Source organism: Rousettus aegyptiacus, unplaced genomic scaffold (assembly GCF_014176215.1).
Source record: "Rousettus aegyptiacus isolate mRouAeg1 unplaced genomic scaffold, mRouAeg1.p scaffold_m13_p_3, whole genome shotgun sequence".
NCBI classification, from domain to species: domain Eukaryota; kingdom Metazoa; phylum Chordata; class Mammalia; order Chiroptera; family Pteropodidae; genus Rousettus; species Rousettus aegyptiacus.
In genome coordinates this window covers 95,254,448-95,278,164 of record NW_023416306.1, presented here as the reverse complement: position 1 = coordinate 95,278,164, position 23,717 = coordinate 95,254,448, and the positions used below count along the sequence as shown (strand labels likewise).

General features: G+C 35.8%; 1 protein-coding gene across 4 annotated transcripts in view; it reads right to left on the bottom strand.

Moving 5' to 3' along the window:
* SLC25A21 (solute carrier family 25 member 21) overlaps positions 1 to 23,717 on the bottom strand; it is a 424,384-nt gene that overhangs the window by 292,841 nt on the left and 107,826 nt on the right. The window contains exon 2 of one of the 4 annotated variants that reach the window (XM_016138605.2): positions 10,129 to 10,176. The exons of 2 other annotated variants lie outside the window; for them this stretch is intronic. In XM_016138605.2, the coding sequence (XP_015994091.1) occupies positions 10,129 to 10,176 (48 nt within the window). Of the gene's footprint in view, positions 1 to 10,128; positions 11,210 to 23,717 lie in introns of those variants that run through there. One more of the 4 variants, XM_036238731.1, reaches the window with a different exon arrangement.

Here is a 23,717-nt window from a genome sequence, read left to right as displayed (position 1 = left end):
ACTTAAAGAAAACTAATGCCTTAAAAAGAAATCCTAGTGGGGAGAGTAGGACGAATTTACTAAGAGACGATTGTTAAACCAAACATATCAAAACATCGTATACTAAGTAAATGGGGCAACAAAAAGAGTATGCTCAATTTCTTAAACCTGCATTCTTTTTCTCAAGGCAACCACTTAATTTTGTGATGAAAAATAAAAAGTTAAAAGACAACTGCTCTGATCAATACTAAAGCCTATTTTTACTGAGCTTACTCTGCCTCCCTCCTCTTTATCCTTCTGTATTTCTTTAGCAATTTACCGCTCTGATAGGTAATATCTCTCCAGGGAGCAAAGAATCCCATTACGGATGATTCCTTTCTGCAGACTTCAGCTCTATAAATCAACAAGCTGAGCTCTCTAACAGATTTTAAATCCCTGCTAGAGGTGGGCTGGGACAACTTGCAAATTGGTGGGGACAGAAGTGGGAGGAGGATGGACAATTTGGTACCAGAGGAAGATCCAGGAAAAGAGCTTCTAACACGATTTGTCTTTTTGTTAACTTTCTCCAGTAACTACTGTGCCTTGATACAGGACAGAGGAGGTCCATAAATAACAGGGATTGAAAAAGTACATCCAATGAAGATTCTCTTCCCAGAAGAATATCCCCAAGGGATTCTAATAAGCCCAGTGGAATGTATCAAAAGTAAGCCTCCTTGTAAATAAAATTTCTAAACAGAGCTTCCTAAAAAGAGTGAAGTTGTATGACAAAACTGGGGGGATTATTTCCAAAATAAACCTGAGAATTAGATGGTTCATAGGGAATTTATTTTCCTATAGGACTTCCTATGCCTTTATTACTCAGAAAATGAAATATCTTCAAGAAATCCATTTATGAGGTGGAAGAAATTTGAGAGATGGCTGATATTTTTTGTTTGGAACAAATATTAAAATAATGGTAAATAATGATAACAACTAGGATGTAAAACACAGCTAACTATATAAAAATTAATTTTGTAATATTTTACACACATTATACCAATACTGATCACATTAGGAAAGAGATTTTGCATATTTCTGTTATTAAAAATCTAACACGATGTGCTTTTAAATGTTCCTTAAAAAAATAAGACTATGTTCAATTTGAACAAAATATTTATAGATATAGAACAACAATGAGAAGAACAGGGACAGGGAAGGCAAAATAGTTTCTGAAGGTCAATTCCAGGTAAGATGCTGTCACTTGAGTCTTGAGTTTAGCAGACTACTCTTTTATTGTTATTATCAATACGTAAGGTAGACCTCTCCCTCTCTGCTTGCCTGAGAAGGTCAGGAAACATTTATTCTTTCCAACACTTCATCTTTCTCCCCTTTTCTCCTCAAATTATTTTCACTTTTTAACCTTTCCACTTGGCCATTTCTGTGACCAGCACTCCAACTCTGTCCTGTACCTTATTCCACTTACATTTAATTGTTACTTAATCTTGTCCCTCCTGCCTTTTGTATTTCTCATATTTTCTTTTCACATTTTTTCTAGTACCAAGTCTTATTACCTCTACCCTAGATTACTGTTTCATTCTGTTTGTCTGCACTTTTTGCTTTGAGGTTTTCCCAGATCTTCAGCCTTTGGACACATTTCCAATTAATCCCCCTAAAACATTACCTTGATCATAACTTAATAAAATCTGAAATCTGAGCTACTATACTTTACTAAGTTCTGTGGTCTCAGAGAACAAACTTCGACTTTGCTGAAATATTTTGAAAATGAAGGTTGTCTGTAAAGGAATGAGAAAACAAATGGATTGGGACAAATCACTTCTAGAAAAACTACTCCAAGCAAATGTTTTTGTTAGTCAATATTTATCTCTTAGTATAAAAACGATAGCATATAATTATTAAACTGCCAGAGGTTTTAGAAGATATCGTCATAGAACCGTTGATGCAGGCATGATTATCAATTCAAAGTTATTTCTCATAGGATCCTTTTCCTTGTCCTGTATCAGTTCTCCAGGGCACCAGCCCACCTCTCTAACATTGCCCTTGATGACTGTGATTACCAGAGGGCCAAACACATCTCTAGGAGGGGTTTGCTCTTCTGGTGGAAACCTGAGTGACATTCTGTAACGATCTTTGCTGCAGTTGGTTTTCTGGAAGGGGTCTTACTGTCAATCTTTATTCCAAAAGTCAACCTTTTCTTTAGCGTGGATTATTATGTAGGGACTTTTCTGTGCTGCCAGAAAACTTCAGACTGAACTTTTAAATGGAAGAAAAAGCCTTAGGGCACAATTGGGCACCCATGTGCTGCTTTAAGAATGGTGTGTTTGTTTTAAATTGGTGCTCCATCTCTAAAGTTCAAGAGGGACCTTTAAAATAATCAGTGTTTAAAAAGATCCTATTTCCCTGCACCTTTGGTCAAGAGTTCAAAGTTACTTCCTCTGTTAGGAGAGCTAACTTACCTTAGCAATAGCCAAGAAATTTAAAAAACAATGGATTCCCTTTTCTCTATCTCCTAATTCATCAGTAACTTTTTCTTAAAACTATCTTTGCTTTTGTATGCACAAGCATTAATTCTCTATTTGGCATTTATAGTCTTAAATGTAAATAATAAATGCTGAACTCCAGAATACTATTTAATTCTGTGTACTTAATTCAAACAGTACTTCCTTCACTTCTGACTAACAATTTTCCTATGTGTGCTCTCACAAAACACTGTCTCCCCCACCCCAACACTAATACAGCACTTACCACACTACACTACAGTGGTGGTAAGAGCTTGCTTCCTCTCTGCTGGCATTGTCTGTGAGCTCCTGAGAGACAGGAATCATATATCATTCACCTTTGAATTTGAATTTCAAAACATATCATTGTAATTAACATATACTAGGTGCTCCATGAATTTATTTGTTGAATTGAATTGGACTGACAAATTGCCATTCAGGCCATGCTAATTAGTGGCTAAGGCCAGGCCTCCTCAAACAGAAGATGGCAGTAATTGAAATGAAGTAATTATCCAGATCACTGAGGACAAAAAAACGTGCTAATTTGGGCAAAGTGAGTAAGCAAGATTTTGCTTAACTGAACTAATCCATCATTTCATTCCAATGCTTAGCTTTGCTAATGGAAATCTGACCTGTGGGGCAGGCCTATTCTCTCTTGTGCTTTGTGTTATAACTGAGTCATCTGTTTTATATTCATGCCGAACATACCCTACACCTCTTGTGCACAGGACAAAAATTGCATCCTAATCCCTGTCAACTATATCATGGGTGTGCCATTGGTTCCAAGTAGGGTCAGCTGAGGGCAGTGTGTAGATGGTTCTATGAAAACCATGACTGGATCCACTTTTTAAACACCACACCCCACTAATATAGTGAGTCACTGGTATCTTCTTCATACACCATAGTTAGCATGTCGCATAACTAATTCAACTTTTAGCACATGATTTCCTCAGATGAGGTTGGCATAATCCTCTAGATAAAAAGTAAGGTGAGTCTCTCAATATATTTACCCTTTTGGATAAAGATAAATCTTTACTAAAGTTTAAGGATTATTAAGGGAATAAATAATGTTGCTTTTTAAACAGACCAACAGCTTTGTTATTTATAATGTATATACTTGTTGGTATATTTCCTTTTCTGGATCAATTGTACTTGGTCTAAGCAGAAAAAGCAAAACTACTCATACAACTAAGCAGTAGATTAGAAATTTAAATGCTTCTAATCTTTTGTCATTCTGTGGCTAATTAATCTCCTTATGTACATGTGTCTGGCTTCGGAAATGGGGAAAAAAGTTTTTACTGTGTTTCATGAGCAAGAATAATTTTTTAAAAACACTTTCCATTTGTAAATTTAACATTTTCAATTTACAAGCAGTTACTTAGTTTGCAAATAAGTGAAAAAATCTACACTGAATATATAACTATATTTAAAATCGACACTGTCAAACTTAATAAATTTTTTAAAAACTCTAAAGCCTTAAAAGCAAGATGAGTATTTTTTTTTTTAATTAGTGGCAGACAAAATAGTTAATGAAATCTAAGACCAGACAGTCAGAACTATTACTACTCTAGACAATATAGAGTAGTAAAGAGAACCTGGATATCAGAAAAATCCTTCTCCAGTCATGAACCATGGGCAAGTCACTGAACTTTTCTAAATCTCACTCTGCTTACATCTAAAACAGAAATAATAGTTTCACCCTTACCTAATTCTTGAGGTTGTTTTGAGAATAAGGTGAGATAAAATACATGAAAGTAATTCTGAAACTATAGAAAGCAATACGATACGAAGACATTATTATTATTACTGGTTTGGCTTGTAGATATTGATGGTGATAATGGCAATAATGGCCTGATATACTGTTAATGCCCTGCTGATAGTTAATGCAGTTATCACACCAGCAAATTGATTTTTGTTCAGATTTGGCCTTCCATAAAGCTAAAATATTTGTTTCAATGCCAAGTGGGAAACAACTTACAATAGTTTAAATGGGATAACAAACAAACACATATAATCTACGGATCTGCCAGAAAAAGCCTAACGTTCATATTTCTTCAAATTAAAGAGTCCTTTTCTCACCTGGCTTCCTCCTTACTCTTATAGGACAAACTTGTTACCAAATGTCGACCATATTTTATTAAATGACTGTGAAAAGGGTAAACCAGATAGAGATCTTCAGCCCTGGGCTCCCTTGATTTGCTTGTTGCAGATGCGATTTTAGCAACTCCTGTTCAAGCTTCTTAAAAGAAATGAGAAAGAAAGAAAAAAGGAGGAAAAATGGAAAAAAGAAGTACAATAAAAAGACTAGTGCATAAATTCAAACTGCTGTGGACAGAACCAAGTGGTCAATACCAGAACCTGAAGCAAAGGAAAGAAAACCTAGGCTAGGCATACTGTCACGTACACTTCATCAGGGGGGTCAGGAGCCAACCCTGACATAATCTACTATGTTTTAGGTAACAGGAAAGCATCCAGAAAATAACAACCATCTTCCTAAAGACTAGACTTCCTAATTAAAGGAGCAGTCTTCAACCATCTTTCTCTCTTTGTGCCTTGCTAACATCCAAGAGGGAATTCATGACCCTTTTTAGATTCTGTTGCACCACTGGAATAATCTTCGTTTTTCTACATACTATTAGTTTTCAATTATTTTCAGTAAGGCTCTTCCCCAACACTGTTAGGAATTGGCTAGAGAAAAGTAGTGGTATCACTGTAGTTCCCTGGGTTTTGTCAAAAATGATTACCCTTTAATAAAGGTATTTATGATGAGCCTTGGCCAAGCTGGTCATGTCCCAAGCATCTTTCTTAGCTAGGAGCAGCAAGATCTCTGAAGTATTTTGTTATTTAAAAATAGGCACTGAAAGGAGCTCTTTTCCCCAACTGCTTTACATTCCACATATTTTTGCATATGAAGAAATAATTAAATTAGATAATATCAACATAGCATATGTCCCAACCCAAATTAGTGTCCAACGTAAAACTATTTTGTGCGATATCATGGTGTCATATGAAAATAAAAGTGTTTCATACTCAAATAAGTTTGGAAAACACTAAATTAAATTTGGTTTAAAGATTTTATTTTCTGCTGGATTTCTCAGAGCTACAATATGCTCTCATGTATTGTGATATTTTAAGAACGTATTTGTAAAACTTATTTGACCATGAAACTCTTTTTTCTCAGGGAGCTTTAAAAAAATCTAGAAGAAATGTATTTAAGAAATGCAGATCTGTAGTATGGCAGAAATATGTCAGAGTTTATCAAATAATTGTCTCTATGTCGTTGATTCTGTTTATGCCAATCCATGTAGCCACAGAGAACCTACTGTCTTGCCAGGTTTATTTAAGGAGTTGATACAGATTGCTTTGAGAGAAGAGAAAACCAGATTTAATCAGTGCCAACAATTCCAAGGTTTTTCTCCTCCAAGTGACAACATTCTTAAGAAATGGTTTAAGCTACCCTTTCCATGAAGTCACAAGGTCTCGATATTGTTTCGCCTTAATTTCACTCGGGAGAGCAGGGACTTCATGCTTATGGAATGACAAAAGTCATAATACAAACCACAAAATACTGGTGTATCCTCATTTCTGGAAATTCTAGGAAAACTGGTTTCACAACTTAACAGAGGACATACCATAGCATGTAAGACATAAATTCTAGGAGTAATGACTTAATACCTGATACATCTGTATCTAGCTACCAGTAACTCATATTTGAATTCAAATTTCCTACTTCTGAGTCTCTGACATTCCTTTCCCTAGTTTCCAAGATGGCTGAGCTCTATGACACAGCTGGTGACAACTGTTAGATAACTGTTTTTGCTACTATAGGAACCCAAACCAAGTATTCACTCCAGAAGACTTTTCTTATAACTGGTATAATGATGACCAGTTTTGCTCTATTTTGCTTTTTTAAAGGGCAGTGAGAAGGACACAGATTTTATCTGTTTTCATGAAACTCCACTTTTCCAGGGCTGAAGTGGAGCCTCCCACAATACTACAGTAGCTCCTGAGTGTGTTCGGCGGCTGTGGCAGCTCAACCATGCAATTTTACAGCAGGCAGCAAACAAGGCAGAGAATTCAGGGTTAAAAACTCAAGTGAAGTTTTGTCTTCTACAGTAATGAAAGCTGACTAAAAGAGTAAATCAAATGGATCTCCTAACAAAATGAAAACAGCTGTTTGGCCTGGCTTGGTCTCTGATTTAGGTTAAGTAATTATTGCTCTAGTGTGGTTCAAGGTTGTTCTGTATTAGTGAAATAGGATATCACATGAAAATCATCCAACTTTTTAATTTACTGTAGCATCAGAAATTCCACTGTATAAAAAATTCCAGAAACGTAATCTTCTAAAAACTTTACCTATAAACCTTTTCAAATACCAATTGATTAAATCTTCCAAGACATAATTACACAATACATAATTACATTATATTAATAACCTCTAGTGTCTATGCTGAGAAAATATTTTAATACTTTAACTTTAAAACACTAAGTTTTTCAAGTTTTACTAAAGTGATATATTCTATCCCAATTCCCAAATATCTGTAATGATCATTTTTTTAGTATAGAGATTTTCCTATGAAAAGTAACCAATAAATAGTTTTTGAGTCCCCATACAAGTCTATTTAATAGTGTAAATTTTTTTATTTTTTAATTCAGCCTTGGCATACTAATAGTAGTTGAGAGGAAAAATAATTATAATGAAGAATTAGAGCAAAGGAATATTCTTGAGGGAGAAGTTTCTGTGTTTAATACCATTCAAAGTAAAATTAAATTACTCAAGTCATTTCAAATTCCATTTCTTGTTTGTGGACTTTTGCTTTTGACTCTTCTATCACTATCACTAGTGCTATTCCTCCCTTATTTAAGAACTTTATTTCTGCTTCAACTGACTGTGATTTTAAAAAAATGACAAATCAATGGTAAGTTAATGATTTTTTTTTTAAATGATGTGCTGGTAATAACTGTTAAATGACTAAAAAAATTATTTGAATATTATCTAATTCAAAGATGTTAAGTTCTTGAACAAACAATGACTGAGGGTATTGTCCGCCGTAAATTTTTAACTCGACCTCCATTATACCACTGGATAGATACTTAAATGTCTGAACAAATAACATTAAAATGTTTTCTAACACTGAACTATTTAAATTATAGGATAACATTTCTTCAGTAAAATGATATTTCATTGAGCATTTTAGTTCACAATGGTACATTCAACTTGATTCCCAACAAAAAAGAGGGAGAAGGAGAGAGAGAGAAGATTGCATCAGAAAATTAATATTTTAAAGAAAATTACTTAGATGGTGTAAAGCCCAGGGGAAAGTCTCAGATGTTCTTGTTACAATTATTATTACTGGATGCAAAACATGACATATTTACCTTTCCAGTGGGACAGTTTTTGTAGCTTTCCTAAGTCTACATAATATTTCTTGCTAGTCCTTGCCAATTATTCTAACTAGTGCTTGCCAGCACATCAGAGTAACAGGAACAGCAGAGTTACATGTGTTATTTCTCCAAAATATTTCTGCATTATAATCCTTCTTTGGGGTTAATATTCCTCAAGTAGGAGAATATATCATGTTTGGGTTTCCATTCAGAAACTGTGTTATGGAATGAGATCAACAGTGTACAATTAACCTAAGGATCCGAGAGGAGCTCAATGAAAAGCAATATTTAAAAGAATGGTTTAATTTTTCCCTTTCAGACAGTTAACATAATTTCTATTAACTGAGATCTTCAAAAATGATAGGGCACAAGAAGCCATTCTTAGCCGTCTGCAATACGAGGAGGGTAACACAGAGGAATGGTCCCACCACTTTGCACAGTATTTTCCTTTCAAGAAACACAGCCCACTGTTGTTACCGCACAAAACTTAGTGAATAGGCAAATGTCATTAACTCAAACTTACCAAGAAAATTGGCACAGTCAGAGCTACTTTTAACTGCTCATAGTATAAGGTCAAAGCCCATCCAGCTCTCTGTAGACACATTTCCATTAGCATTAGAACAGTACTTCTAGACCAATCCCTATGTTAAAAGGAGCATCTGCCTCCCTGAAAGTCATGTATCTTCCTCTCAATTACTTTTTCTGAGCCCCTGACATCTCTTTAGCTCTCAGTTAGTCTTGATATTCATATACGTAGGATATTACTACTTGAATAATCCCTTAGTTGCCACATCTTCCTGAGTTCCTCTTGGGAGAAAATGTTTTCTGAATCCACACTGAAAAAGACTTACTCTATATTTACATTTTTTTCCTGAGGTTTTTTTTTCTAGATTAATATCCTAAGATATTACTGTTTTCCTCTCTCTCTCCCAGACAAAATTCCAGGGATAAATCTAGTGGAAACTAAGAAATTAGTATTAATGATGATTTTTTTTTTGATATAGAAGATTATGTTCCTGACATAGTACTCAGGTTCAGAAAGGATACATAGTAGGGAGAAAATGGACATCCATGGTGACTGATGTGACAGACTGAGAGCCTCATAGCTTTCATATGTATTTATTGATAAGTGTTTATAACCACAGAAATTCCTAGTTGGTCAAGTTGAATATAGGTGAAGGTCCTGGATTTTCTGGGTTTGGTCAATGATCTCTGAATCCCAGTGCTTAAATTAGCACCAGGTGGCCCAAGGTAGTTGAAATCAACCATCCAACATTTCAGCAGGGGTACCTAGAGATTGGGAGTCTGACCCAACTTTGTTTTGAAGAATTTATTCAACCAGGGAGTTCTCTGTTAGAAAGCATAATCCAAGCCAAATGGTACCTTTCTACTTCCTCTGTTCCCTTGATCATGTAAGTTCACCTTGAGGATGTTGATGGTAAATGGAGTCTCCAAAGAGTCACATCCTTTAAGCTCCTCCTCCACTTTCTTCCATTTTCCTCAGGACTCTAATATGGAGCTACTTTCCAACAGCCCAGAGACTCCCAAATAGCAAGCCTTCCTGCACATGCTTGTTAAAGAAAGGAATGGCACTTTGCATAAGACAAGATCAGATAGATGGAATACACAGACTCCCTGAAGAACATTTGTACTTGAAAGGTATGAACAGTGCTTCATACGATCACACAGTTTACACCATTGCAGCCAATCTTTGAAGCATACTTCCCACGCAGTTTTTCTTTTCCTCTTAAATTTCCTAATGAAGAAATTCCTGTTTTAAAAAAGTCTTTTGTTCAAAGTAACAAACTAACTCCTTATTTCACATTATTTAATTATATGTTACTTTCATTTTAAGTTTAAAAAGTTTAGAATATAAAATGAGTCTAGAATATAAAATATTGTTTGATCATATCGACTTCTATAAAACTTTAATAAAAAGCCTTACAAAGATGTTTTGGAAACTATTCTACACTAACAAACAGGTTACTTTGCATCGTAGGTATTTTTTCACTTCATGATGGCTGAGATAGGAGATGAAGTCTTGACTTTCATTACCCATGAATACAGACAACCATATCAAAAGTTAAGGCCTTGCTAGAGTAAATTCGGCCATAAATTTAATCTACTGAAATCTTTTGTGGTAAAACATTCACTCCTACTCTCAAATCACAGGATTCTGAATTGGAAAGAACCTTAGCAATTATCTTTTTCAAAGCCATCATTTTATATATGAGGATATTTTAAGGCCCTGAAATATGAAGTAACTCACCCAAGGTCACCCAGCTGGTCGGTAGATGATCCCAGACTACTTTTTTTCCTTCGCCGGGCAGTAGTGTTATAACAACCATATTTAAAAAAAAAAAGATTTTACTTCATATTATATCCGGAAGAGACAAATATGTTCTCTTTATAGAATTCTCAATTCTTAAAATTAAACATTTTAGCCTTCCACTCTTTAGCACTTCATAAGCAGTACTAAATTTGGTCATAAGGGTTTGATCATTTCCATTCAACATCCCTATTCCTTTGATCACAGACCTTCCCTGTAGTTTTTCCTGCATAGCTATCTGAATTTTATATTTGAAGAAATTAAGGTCTACAGAAAATATTTCATCTAAATCACAAATATTTTTATGTAGCTAGATCTTTAAACAACACATTCTGAGTTTCTGAAGTAAGTGCCAAGTCTATAATTAAAACTAATCCATTCATTGTTTTTAATACACCAGAAAAAAGGGGTGGAGAAATAGATAAAACAAGGTTAGCAAAATTATAATTGTAATTATAATTTAGTTATACTTATAATTATTATAAAATTTCATAATGGATATATGTGACTTATTATACTATTCTAGTCCATGAATATTTGAAATTTTTCATAATAAAATTTATTTTAAAAATCAATCCATGTACTTACTGCCTTTGGGAAGAACCAAAACAGTTATCAAGTCCCAGTGTACACCAGTGGACTGTTCTAATCAATACTAAAGGTAAAGGAAATATAACCAATATCTTTATCTTTTCTTTTAATTATATTAAAAACTTCTAACATGAACTTAGCCATCTTAACCATTTTTAAGTGACCGGTTCAATAGTGTTAAGTATATTCACATTGTTGTGCAATGAATATCCGGAACTTTTTCATCTTGCAAAACTTGAACTCTATGCCTATTAAACACTATCTCCCCATTTCCCCTTCCCTCAGCCCCTGGCAACTGCTACTTTGTTTCTGTGACTTCTACTACTTTAACAATCTGGAGTAAGTGGAATCATATGCTATTTGTCTTTTTGTGACTGGCTTATTTCACCTGGCTTAATGGCCAGAGGGTTCGTCCATGTTGTAGCATGTGATAGGATTTTCTTCCTTTTTCAGGCGAAATAATATTTCATTGTATGGACATTCTACTTTTTTTTTGGTCCAGTTATCCATCAATGGACATTTGGGCTATTTCCACCTTAAATGCTTCATCTTAATATATTTTCTGAGGAAACTGAAATAAAAGATGCTGTGAGAACAACTCAATGAAGCAACAAGGAGAAAGGATGAATGGATGTGCAATAACTGGAACAGAGTCTCTCCACCTGATATCCATCACTCCAGGGCCTACCAGAAACCAGGTCTATAAGAAACTAAATTTGTTATTTATTTACTTTTTTTTTCTAACCATCTCTTTTTTTGACACTCTTTATTGATGGAACAATTCAAAGGATATTGATAGATATAAATGCAATTTTATTCCCTTATCTAGAGATATAGTAAGAAATGAAGCTAGACTGAGAAGAGGGTACCATGGATGGATAAATAAAGATTGGGCAAGTGCCAAATTTTTCAGACAGAAAAATTTTTTATTAATACAAATTACACTTAAATCCCAAATATGGCACTCTGTGGCAGCCACTGAGCAGACTAAAGTCTACTCATTTGCATGCCTGTCTCTGCTTCCTCTGCAACTATGTCTCACAAAACCAATATGGCCGAGATTGAGAAATTCGATAAGCTGAAATTGAAGAAGATAGAAATGCCAAGAGAAAAATCCACTGCCTCCAAAAGAAACAACTGAACAGGAGAAGAAAGCATGTGAGTTGTAATAAGGTACCCAACCGCCAATACTCACTGTACGTTCCACAAGCATTGCCTCCTTATTTTACTTCTTTTAGCTGTTTAACTTCATAAGATGCAAGGAGATTGGATCAAGTTTAAATGACTGTGCTGCCTCTTTTCACGTCAAAGAACTAATGACGAAGGAAGGTCACACCTGCCTCTCCCATCTATCTGACCTGTCTGGCTGGCAGGGAGGGAAAAGAACTTATGTGTTGGTGAAGAAAGAAGCTGTGTGGGACAGCAGTGAAACCCAGGGTAAGAACCAAGCTGGTCCAAGGTGTCCTGCAGGCTGTAAAATGCAATTTAGTCCGAGTGCCATTTTGTTGTTGTTGCTATTGTTGTTCAAATGATTTTAATTATTGGAATGTACAATTTTTATGAATGCAAATAAGTTTTAAAACCTGAAAAAAAAAATCCCAATGTTGTCAAAGAAACAATGTTACAGGTATTCCATGGTTTATTTTGATAATGAATTTGATAAACCATGCAATTTCTAAAAGGTTGAGCACTGTGTTCCATTTAGCGACTTAGAAAAGTTTCCTAAATGACACTGTGATATCATGGGGGAAGAATTATTTATTACTTATTAAAGAGAATGCACCCACCACAAGGACATAGCTCTCCAGATGACTGTACTCCATTTGATTCCACAAGGGATAAAGTCCACCTAAAATCACTCGAGTTTCTTAGGAACTGAGAAGCCACTGTCATCTTTTCTGGAGCTACTTTCATATTTTGTATTTTGCCTCTAGTTCGCTTTCTCAGCTCCTGCTCCAAGGGGTCACTGATCCCTTGGGCTCATTAAATTTCTGGCTTGAATTATGTAGAGTGATTAATGGTAGTGGGACTGGTACATGTTGAGGTCATCATGCTGAGCATCCTGTATGTCAGCGACAAATACAGCAGTGTACATCGAACAACTCACTGTTCCCCTTCGTGACTATAATTTATTCATCCCAGAGTACACTCTACCATCTGCTATTTATTTTGTCTTCTTAAGTATTATTTCCTTCTATTGGCTAAGCCAGGGCACAGGTGAAAAGTGGTAAGAAGCAAAGGGAAGTTGCTATTGTTGGATACAGGAGGGGTGAGTTGAGTTCCCCAGGAGGAAGAGCAGTCAGCTCCACAAAAAGGGCCTAACGGTATTGTTGAATACTTAAATCCCTGCCTAGTAGGAGCATTTGAGCCAGGCGCAACCATAACTAGCTAAGGCTAGACCCCTGGGGTGAGGAGTGTAAAGCTGGGGGAATTTTAAGCATCCTTAATAGTAGCCCTGTAATAAACTGATGCTCTGAATCTTCACTAGAGTCTGTACGAGACTGGGCTATAAATTTTACATTTGGCTAAGTGACTCATAAAGAAACACCCGCCTGATTTCAGCCATGCATTTTTGGCAGGCAGGGCACTTGCTAAATTAGCTATGGTTCTATTTTTAACTGCTTTCTTTCTCTACCTAAAATACAATGATTATCCGTACAATTTAACAACTAATACCCTCCACTATTGCTTATTAGACTGTCTCTTGGGCTGAAGGATTGCTTCTTTTTTAAATGCCCAAAATGTTGGAATAAGTTTTACTTTTTTCTTTTATCTATAAGCTTCTGGCCCTGTAAACTGTTTTTCCCAAAATAAACCATAATAAATATTTACCAAAATACATTTCAGCTTATTTGTTCAACCATGATCTCTGCTACTACAGAGTGATAAAAATATAAAAACATTTTTTCTTCAGGAAGAGTTGAAGTATCTCTTGTCTGGGGAGGTCCAGTGTTGACTTGAGGAACTTTGGTCAAGCTGGTATTTGACCTTTGGCAGAAGGCTGCCCTGGGTCTTATATTCTCAACAAACTGGGCCCAAGACAATAGCGTGCTTTATAGCCCAGAGCCTGATCAGTGTGTTTCTCCAAGGAAGACCTCAAGCTGAAAAGCCAACATGCCTGACAAGTACCGTCAAGGTACCAAGGGCATAAGCACTAGACATTGGAAAACAAATGGAAAAGCACACATAGCTACATCTGGAATCCTAATGGGCCGCCAATGGTTCCCAGCTAAAGGAAGAATTACCCGTGTTATTTTATCATCCCTTGCGCTAACTTCGCTGTTTATGTACAGCAATAAATGATTTTTTAAAAACATATTTGGGTCATTATGTCATATACCACCAGCAACTAAGGTTGTTTTATTGTGCTTGGAGTCAAAATACACCGCTGTACCCAGATGGACGGGAAATTTAAAATCTCTTGTCCTCTGTATTCACTCCTCTTGGATAAATGAGTTAAGTTTTTAAAAGGGAAATTGAGAATTTTTATGGCTTCTACTCCCAACTCCCCAGTAAAATTTGCACCAGTATTTTTCTAACCAGCAAAGGTGCTTGGCCAATGATAACACAAAATACTAATGCAGAAAACTAAACAGCTTCCAACCAACAGGAAATGCCAGAGATTTTTTTAGACACTTTTAACAAGTTGGATTCTTCTGCCAAGGCTGTGCCATAGCGAAAAAGTAACTGCACATCAAGAATATGGAGTGAAGTACAGAGGTTCAAACAGACTCTTCCCATGCAATGATAAGTGAATTTCTTCCTTCCTTTCTTGTTACTGCAGACAATTTTAAAATACACCTGTTCTATTAACTCTTTTGTCATACATATCCAACATTTACTGACGAGATGAAATATTTTCTTAGTTTAAAAAAATTCCAAAATGCTTATCCCTTTATAATGTATTCTTATGCATGCTCTTTAATCAATGACCTGGTTGGTTTCTTTTTCTACCACTTCCCCATACATTCCAAAATTTTAAAGCTCAAGTCATCCAGAGCTACTTCCATTTCTTTAATAAATAAAGTTTTTCTCACATGTGAATAAAGAAAGTTAAGGACTTTATACACCAAGGGAGGAGAAGGGAGAAGAAAGGCTAAGAAAAGCAGATGTTCAAACATGACTGTCCCACCTACCCAGAGGATCAGTCCTTGTGTGTTTGGCTTCTGACACAGAGGATGCTGGCTTTCCTGTTTACTTAGCTAGCCCTGTCACTGGTTTACAGGTGGCCTGGAAAGAAGATTTAGGAAATGTTTTCCCTGTCCATAAATGAACATCAAATTATTTTACAATGTGCCCTGGTATGTACATCATGACAGGTTGGAAGCCAAAGACAATCTCAAAGCAGAGGTGAAGGTGGTGGTGGGTGGGGGGATGAAGCTGGGGGAGCTGAGAGTTGAGAGGGGCTGTGAGGAACTTTGCTTCAGAGTTCTTGGTGAAACAAAATTGTTTTAAAATTTCCGAACATTTCACTAAGAGGTAAGTCATTTTGTTCTTTAGCCCGGCATACATTCCCTTCCTTGCCCCTTCTTCAGCAGGATTTCCAAGTTCTGGTTATTCTTGCAATGTAACGGATTTCAATATTTCAGAAGATCCCCTTTAGTATACAACCATCACCGTGATCTTACTTTTGTTACTAATAATCAGTCTTTTAAAAAAGTTAACTTAATTCTGAGTTTTGCCCAAAACCTCTGCACAAGAAAAACCTAAAATCGCCATCATTGTTTTCATGTGAAAAAACCATTACTTGACAAATTATCAGCAAAGGCTAGTGTTCCATCTCTTTTTGTCCCTCTCCCTTTTTTGCGCTAATCACATTTATCTTTTACTTTTGTCCTATAATTCTTTTTTTAAAATCAATGATAATTTTGGTGATTTCCTTTTTTCTTGCTCATGTTCTGACTCATCTATCCTCCTGACACATTTCTGGCTTGCATTTCAGGAGTGTCTAATTCTCATCATATTTCACATTTCCAGAGAATTTCAGAGTCACTTGTTCCTACCTTTATATTCCTTCCTTCTGCTCAGAAGTCTTCATAGATCATCTATGTCAACTCATATCCCTCTTCCCTCAGAATGCTGCCAGGAATCACCTCCCGGGCTAACCTCATATGGCTCTGCTCAACCGAAAAACTTGAACAATATTGTTTGCACACTGACAGGAGAAATCACTTAGGAAGATGTTTCTATATTCTGCAGATGTTTCTATTTTTTCTATGATTTTTCTGCTTCTGTTCTTTTATTATTTTTTTCATTTGCATATATCTTCTTGTCCTTATTTAAACTTAGAGCTTTTTGTGGGTATGGAAAGACCATACGATTAAATACTTTTTTTGTGTTTCTAGAGTTCTCAGTTCTGAGTTCACTATATTTTATGGAGGAAAATCAAGAAATATGCCTACATGACTGAACTGACTTCTGAAATTGTTTTTCAGACTCTCATGCCCTCCAATCTATTATAGATGGCTAAGTGTATCTTTAACAGCCACTCACTGACCTTTGTTTGCATCTAGGCATATTAGTCACCTTCGCCGGATTCAAGATTTCTGAGGTGACATAGGGCATACCCATCTTCTACTTGTCAGTACAAAATAAAGAATAATCGAGCTGGCAAAGTTACAACATCTTAAAAATTTGTCTTTTTACCTCTATTGTCCCTCACATTTGTGAGAGGCCTCTTTTCCCAAACTCAAGTATTATGTGCCTTCTTACTTTATAATTTTTCTAAACAAAAACAACAACATGTGATATTATTAAAACTTCAACTGAAATTAATTATCACATATATATTTACTCTTTTAAGTTTTCAATTTTAAACCTAATTTCCTATTATGGAATTAAAGTATTTCCTGAGAGAGGATTTTAGACAATATTGAGGAACTGAGAAATATATTGGAGGAGGGTATTTCTGGTCTTACGGACTGTAGAGTGAACTTGCTTTAGTTTGGGAGGATACTTTTCTTAGGAACTAATAAAGCATGTGACTTTACATTTTCCTTAATACAAAGATTCCTGTGCCCCAAGAGTCACAGAGACCAGAGGTCCTGCACCCCCAACTTAGCCTGGGGCTCCTGGCATCACTGACATTCATAAACCTCCCTTAGCCCTACCACAACCACAGGGACAAGGGGTATGCCCTTCCCCAGCCCCCTCTATGCTTCTTCTAAAAAATAATCCATAATCTCATGATTCAAGGTTTTAGTTATTTCCAATATCTCACATAATTAAATCTGACACTGGCGAAGCAGGGAACAGCTGGTAAGTAGTCATCAGGTTAAGTACTATGATGGTAGTGCGGGTGGGGACCATCAGCCCAAGTACACACATGGTTCCACTGTCAAACACCATGGTTATTAGCAGACACGAACCTGACTCTTTTCCCAAGTCTCTGATAGCGTGTCCCAATAAATTTAAAAGGCATTCATTGACACATTCATTCCTGTCTCCTGGCACTATTTTTAACTGAGGTATAATCAACATGCAATAAACAGCATATATTTAAAATGCAGAACTTAATACTTTTTGATATTTGCATATACCTGTGAAACCATTATCACAATTCAAGGTATTAATAAACATATTTATCATTCCCAAAAGTGTCCGCATCCCCTTTGTTATCCCTCCCTCCCATTCTGTCTCACTCCAGACAACCACTGATTTGTTTTCTTTAACTACAGATTAATTTGTATTTTCCAGAATTTTCCAGAGGTGGAATTCTATTGTATGTGCTCTTTTTAGTCTGTCTTCTCTCACTCAGAGCAATTATTCAGAGGGACATCCATGTTGTGCGTATCACCAGCATGTTTACTTTTCTTGCCGAGTAGTCTTCCATCATAAGGATGTGCTTATCTGAGAGGCATTCGAGCCTTTTCTATGTGGCAGGTGCTGTGCTAGACACTGGACTACACAGTCACTAAAAGCGAGGTTCTCGCCCTCAAGGATCTAGTTTGGTATCTAGTACAGAGACAGATGAGTAACTTGATGGTTCTAGTTAAGCGATCTGTGCTCTCAGGGAGGCAAACACAGGGTTTTTGGAGTCTCAGCAAAGACCATGCAAATCAGACATAGTAGGGGAGATTCAGCAAAGCCTCTTGAAGGAGCTAGTGCTTAAGCTGGGTTTTGGTGAATAGGCAGAAATTTGTTACAGGGTGAGCCTGGTGGGTGCAGATGAAGCTAATCAGAAGGAACTTTTATGCTGGATAAGAAGCTTAAATTATATCTTGGGACTTACTAAAGGCATTTAAATAGTAATGAATGACATCATTAAATTTACTTTTTACTATAAAGAGTTAATTGGAGGAAGACCAGACCAGAGATAGGAAGACCAATTAAGAGGCTATCAAACTAAATCACATGAGGAGATGGAGGCTTAGGCTCAGATGGTAGATGTGGATGTAGATGCTGGGGGAAGTGGACAGACCAGAAAAGATGTGATACAGACAGAGGGAAGAGAATTTTAAGTATCATCGATTGATCAAATATGTGGGAAAGAATCCAGTAGATTCCCAGTTAAGTCTTGAGCAACTAGATAAACAGACAATGGAATAAGAAGTGAAAGGAGGGTTGGTGAAGATAACATATTCATTCTAATATTTTGAGTTCAAGGTTTTGTGAGACATTCAAAGGGAGAAGTCCAGAACTTAGATAAATTTAAATAAGGGCTTAGACTGTGCAGAAGTTGAGAGATGGAGCTATACCTGTCCCCGTATTTACAGGCTTGAAGGAACAGGAGGGCAGAGAACAGAAAAAAGCAAAAGGCTTAAAATACAGCTCTTGGAAACACTGCTTCTGTGGGGAAAAATTAGCTCATGTATCTTATGAATTTATTTTTGCCACTTGACTAGTTTGTAAATTCATGAAGGAGGGGGCTTTGCCTTAAACTTTTCAGTAACTCAGTGCCTCTAATAGAGAGGGGTTCAAAACTAATTTATTATTTACAAATTAGAAATATGGTCAGTCCGGGCTGATATCTAGCTGTCTCTAAGAAACTGATCCACGTGGCATACTAAAAATGCTGAAACAATCGGTTTGTGAAAGCTAGGGCTTGAGTTTTCACCACCACATAAATGTGATCTATTTCTGTTGAGTAGGAGCAACACTGTTAGTTACAGAATTTTCTGATATTTAACTAAATATGTAAAAAGGAAAAGGGATTCCAGTTTCAAATCCAATAATGTGACTTTAGCAGAATCCGTAACAGTCAAGACCAGCAATGGGCTTAAATATATAGCTAAATAAAGATTCAGATGGCACACCAAACACCAATTTTGCCATTTTTTTTAATATCACATGCGACGTAGCCAGTGAAACTTGGATACATTTTTTACTTAAATGATTAAGAATCCCAATTCTCTCAACAGCACCACCACCAAAACTAGGAAAGCCTTTCTAATCCAAATTAAATCCAAAGACTGTAAATATTATTCTATCTTTAAACTAGATTAACTTGAGGTAAATGAGTGTAAGGAGGTCAGGAAAACTTCAGTGAATCAATCCTCATTTTTCTCACCACATCAAGTGGAGAAGCTGTGTTTTAAGCAATTTCTGCTAGGGAAAGTGCTTCCCGTGCAACATTTTACCATGATCTCTCCCCTATAATACATTAAGGGATAACCTTTACTTGCCATAGAAAAACAGACATGTGAATTTGATACTCTCAATTTGTTGATATGTTTTTAAAGCTGGCGAGCAAATAGAGTACAGAATGTGATTTTTTTTTTTTTTTTTTTTTTTTTTTTTTTGCTTCAACTGCCACATGGCTAGCTGGAAGCTGAGTTCAGGACATAGCAAACTGTCTATTCTGATTTCCAAGAACAACAAAAAATTAAGTTACGGTGAGGGAAAAAAAATCTTATTCTTGATATCATCAAACTGTTGTTTCCAAAATATCCTTCAATTTCTTCTAGGTAGAGAACTTTACAAATGAAATAAAAACAACAAACTTAATTTCACCATCTCCAAAAAATGACTAACAATTTTCAAAGGAATTTCTTAGACTCTCTCATGTTCTTTGAAGTTTCTTTTTTAAAATAAAAAACAACAATGTAGTTTGAGTCCCTATGTAGTTTGATTTGCTAACTCTTTACAGAAATATTGTTTAGATATACCTTCAGAAGATTTAATATGCAAAATCTTTCTAAAGAAGATAATTGGAAGGATATTAATTGTATTAAAAAAGTATTCTTCACATTACAAGATTCATTAATATACAAATCTCTTCAGTGGACTTTTATAAAAGTTTTGTTCACATAGCCTTTGGGGGAACACGTTTATTGTGTAAACCAAGGCAAGTGTGAATATTTTTTATAATGACAAGTCCATGATATTCAGGTTATCATTTTCTTCTGTTTCTCTTTATGTATTCAATTTTCTCCAAACATGCCTGAGCCTACCAACTCTGTACTACCAGGTCAGATATCTTTTCTGCTCTCCAGACCTAGGTATTTTACTCCTTATGACATATTGCCATTTTTTAACCCTTGGAAATCCAAATTTGGTGCATTCAGTTTTCCAAAGCCTGCTTCCCTTCCAGTTCTTCATTTCAGGAAACTGCTCTAATCAGCCACCAGCAGTCCAAGTCAGGACCCTGGGGTCATTTTGAATCCTCCCCACCTTTTACCACAGATACAATGCAAGTCTTGTTATTCCCACCTCCTTAATATTAGTTAAATGCATTCACTTCTCTCCCTCTACATTTTCACCCTAATTTAGACCAACTCTACTCTCCCTAAACAAATGTATAGCCAACAGTATCCTTCTCTAATCTATTCCCTGTATCACAGCCTATGATCTTTTTAAACTACAAACCTAAGTAATTCCTACTCAAATTCTTAAAGAATTTCCCAAGATAAGGCCTAAATCCTTAGCATGGTACCAAAGACTCTTCAAGAGATACTTCTTTCCACTCCTCCCCACATTCCCATCTGAGCTCCAACCACACAGAGCTATCCCCAGCACCTTGTGTGGCCCTTCATTGTCACTTCATTTGTTCTGCCTGAAATGAATTTGCAACACCTTTTTTTTGTAGCACTCAAGATTTCCCAATGCTTACTTGCCCTTTGTGCCTCATTTCAAAATATTACATGTCCAAGAAGCTTCCTCTAACTATTCTCCACCCTTAACATAAAGAAGACAGTGTCCTTCCTGAGTGTGCTGGAAGTTCCCTGCACTTACCTGACTGTGGCAATTACTGCCCTGTATTGTAAGTGCTTGCCCACTTGCTTGTCTCCTCTTCTAGACTATAAACTTCCTGAGAGTAGGGGCTGTGCCCTTTTTCCAATTGCATCCTCAGTGTCAAAAACAAAGTCTAGCACATAGTGGACACTCAGCAGTTAGAGAAATTAATAAAAGTATGTAAAAAAATTAATAAACCAAGGATCAAAGGCGATTTTCCCCATTTTGCTATTAATAATATTTTTAATTCTTAATGTATTTTGGCTTTCCTTTTTTATAATACTATGATCTGAATTTCCCAAAGAACAAAAAAAAATACAAAATTTTTACTTTGTCGTATTTATTTAGATACAAATTTCAGCATGTTCCTTCTCCTGAAAACTAATAGTAGACTATTACTTTAAACGAAAGGTACACATACATATATATTCATAGAAATTTCAATGCAAGTACACTTTGATGTATAACGTAAAGGAAATCCTAAAAGATTACAGGTAAGCAGATTTTAGAAATAGTATCCATTTTGAATGCACCATTGGAATTTTTGCCTCATTATTTATAGGAACACTGGCTTTGTGTAAAGTGACTAATCATTCTCTTCAGTTGTAGAAACTTGAATTTCTATGTGTAGTACTGGGCTTTCTTTTTTTAAAAAAATTTTATTTTATAATTAGTTTTTAGTATGCAATACATTGGTTACACACTTACATAGTTTGTAAAATGATCCTCCTAATGCTCTTTCTCTCTTCTGGCCCTTCACCTACCCATTATATTAATGCTAACTGCATTAGCTATGCCATCCTCTCCATCACCATGACCATCTATCAACTACAAAATTAGTACTGGCTTTCTTAAGGTAGAGTACAGTCATGAATCACTGGTAGAGTACAGTCATGAATCACAAGGAAGACTTAGGACTCATGAAGAAAGGAAAAGTAAATTCTGAAACTACATTATGAAGAATATTCCCCTAACCCTGTATTGACTTAAATTAAAAAGTGATCTCCAACTTTTTTGGCTTTTAAGTTTGTGGCAAAATCTCAAAACCTGAAGATTAAGGTAATTATTTGCCATTTGTTCCCTCCTGGATAAAAAGAGAAAATTGGTCTAGACCAAAGTTTCCCAAACACCATTCCAACTGAAAAAAACTTTTCTTTTTTAAAATAAATGTTATGAAGATGACCAAGATATAAAACAAGAAAAAAAATTCTGTTAGGGGAAATGAAAAAAGGAGACACGCTTTTCCCTACTGCATTTACCCCACAGCATGCTGTTTCTAAAGTGCCAAGAATTCCATGGACCATCGGTTTAAAACCACTTGTTTGTTTGTTTTGTTCATTTGTTGCTTTCAATTTTATTTCCCACATGAGTGATATCATATGGTTCTCAACTTTTTCTGTCACTCATTTCGCTTAGCATGATAATCTCAACATCCATCCATGTTGTCACAAATGGCAGTATTCCATCTTTTCTTATGGCTAAGTAATATTCCATTATATATATGTACCGCACGGACAACATTTTAGTGGTTGCCAGAGGGAAAGGGTGTAGGAGGGTTCATGTTGAAGACCTACAGTCATATGAGTCTCCCTCTGTAAATTCCCAGGGGACTTTTAGAAGCCTGTAAAAAATAATGTAAAATTTTAAAATGGAGCCAGACATAGACACAGACAACAACTTAGTGGTTATCACAGAAAAGGGGTTGGAGGTAGGTAGATAAGGGTAAAGAAGGTCAAATATATGGTGACAGAAGGAGATTTAACTTTGGGTAGTGAACACACAATGCAATATACAGATGATGTATTACTGAACGGTACACGTGAAACCTATATAATTTTATTAATTAATGTCACCCCAATAAATATAATACAAATAACAATAATAATAATAAATAAAAACATTTGATTGTGAGATCTCCAAAGACCCCTCTCCACTCTGAAGTTACATGATTCTAAAATTTACAAACATGTCTGTGTATGCAGTTATCTAGAGTAGAGAGGCTAAATAATCAAATCTTTATACTGGGACTTTCCAGGGAATATGAAAGTGTGTGGTGGAATACAGGTGTGTTTTAAATTATTACAGTTATGAAGTGATCTCTAGGAATCATTACAGAATTAATAGATTCTAAATTTTTTTGTAATTATTTTTTAGTCTATTATTTTCCATCACTTCAAAGAGTCTGTGAGAGTATGTACAGTTGAATGAAAAGACAAACTGCTGGGAAAAAGTTCACTAATATTTCAAAATTGGAAAGTGAAAAGAATGCATTTCATCAAGAACCACAAAATAATGACAGGAACTCAGTTTGAAGAAACCCCAAGACATTCAGAGACTCAAAGTAATGAGTTTAATTCCCCAAAGTCTCAAGCAGTTTCCACCCCAGGGTAACAAAAACAAGAACTCATGTTTGTTTGTTTTGGAGTCTCCATTGGACCTGGAAGGTCAGGCTCCGAACAGCAAAGCCATTGTTCAACATCATTCTTACTGATTGCGGTGCTGCACCTGACGAGGAATTAGGAGACTTGGGTTCTCTTTCTGATTTTGTGATTGACTCACTGGGGTTTTTGAACAATCACAATTTCTCCACTACAGAGTATCCGTGAAATGATCTTTCCCCTTTAGATGATGGAGGAATGATAGGGATTATGTTGTGTCTTTGGACTTGAAATTATGCTAAAGATGGCTATGCTGATACTTTATTACCAATGTTTTTTGTTTCGACAACTAAAAATAACAAGTTTTCACTTAACTGAAGGATTATT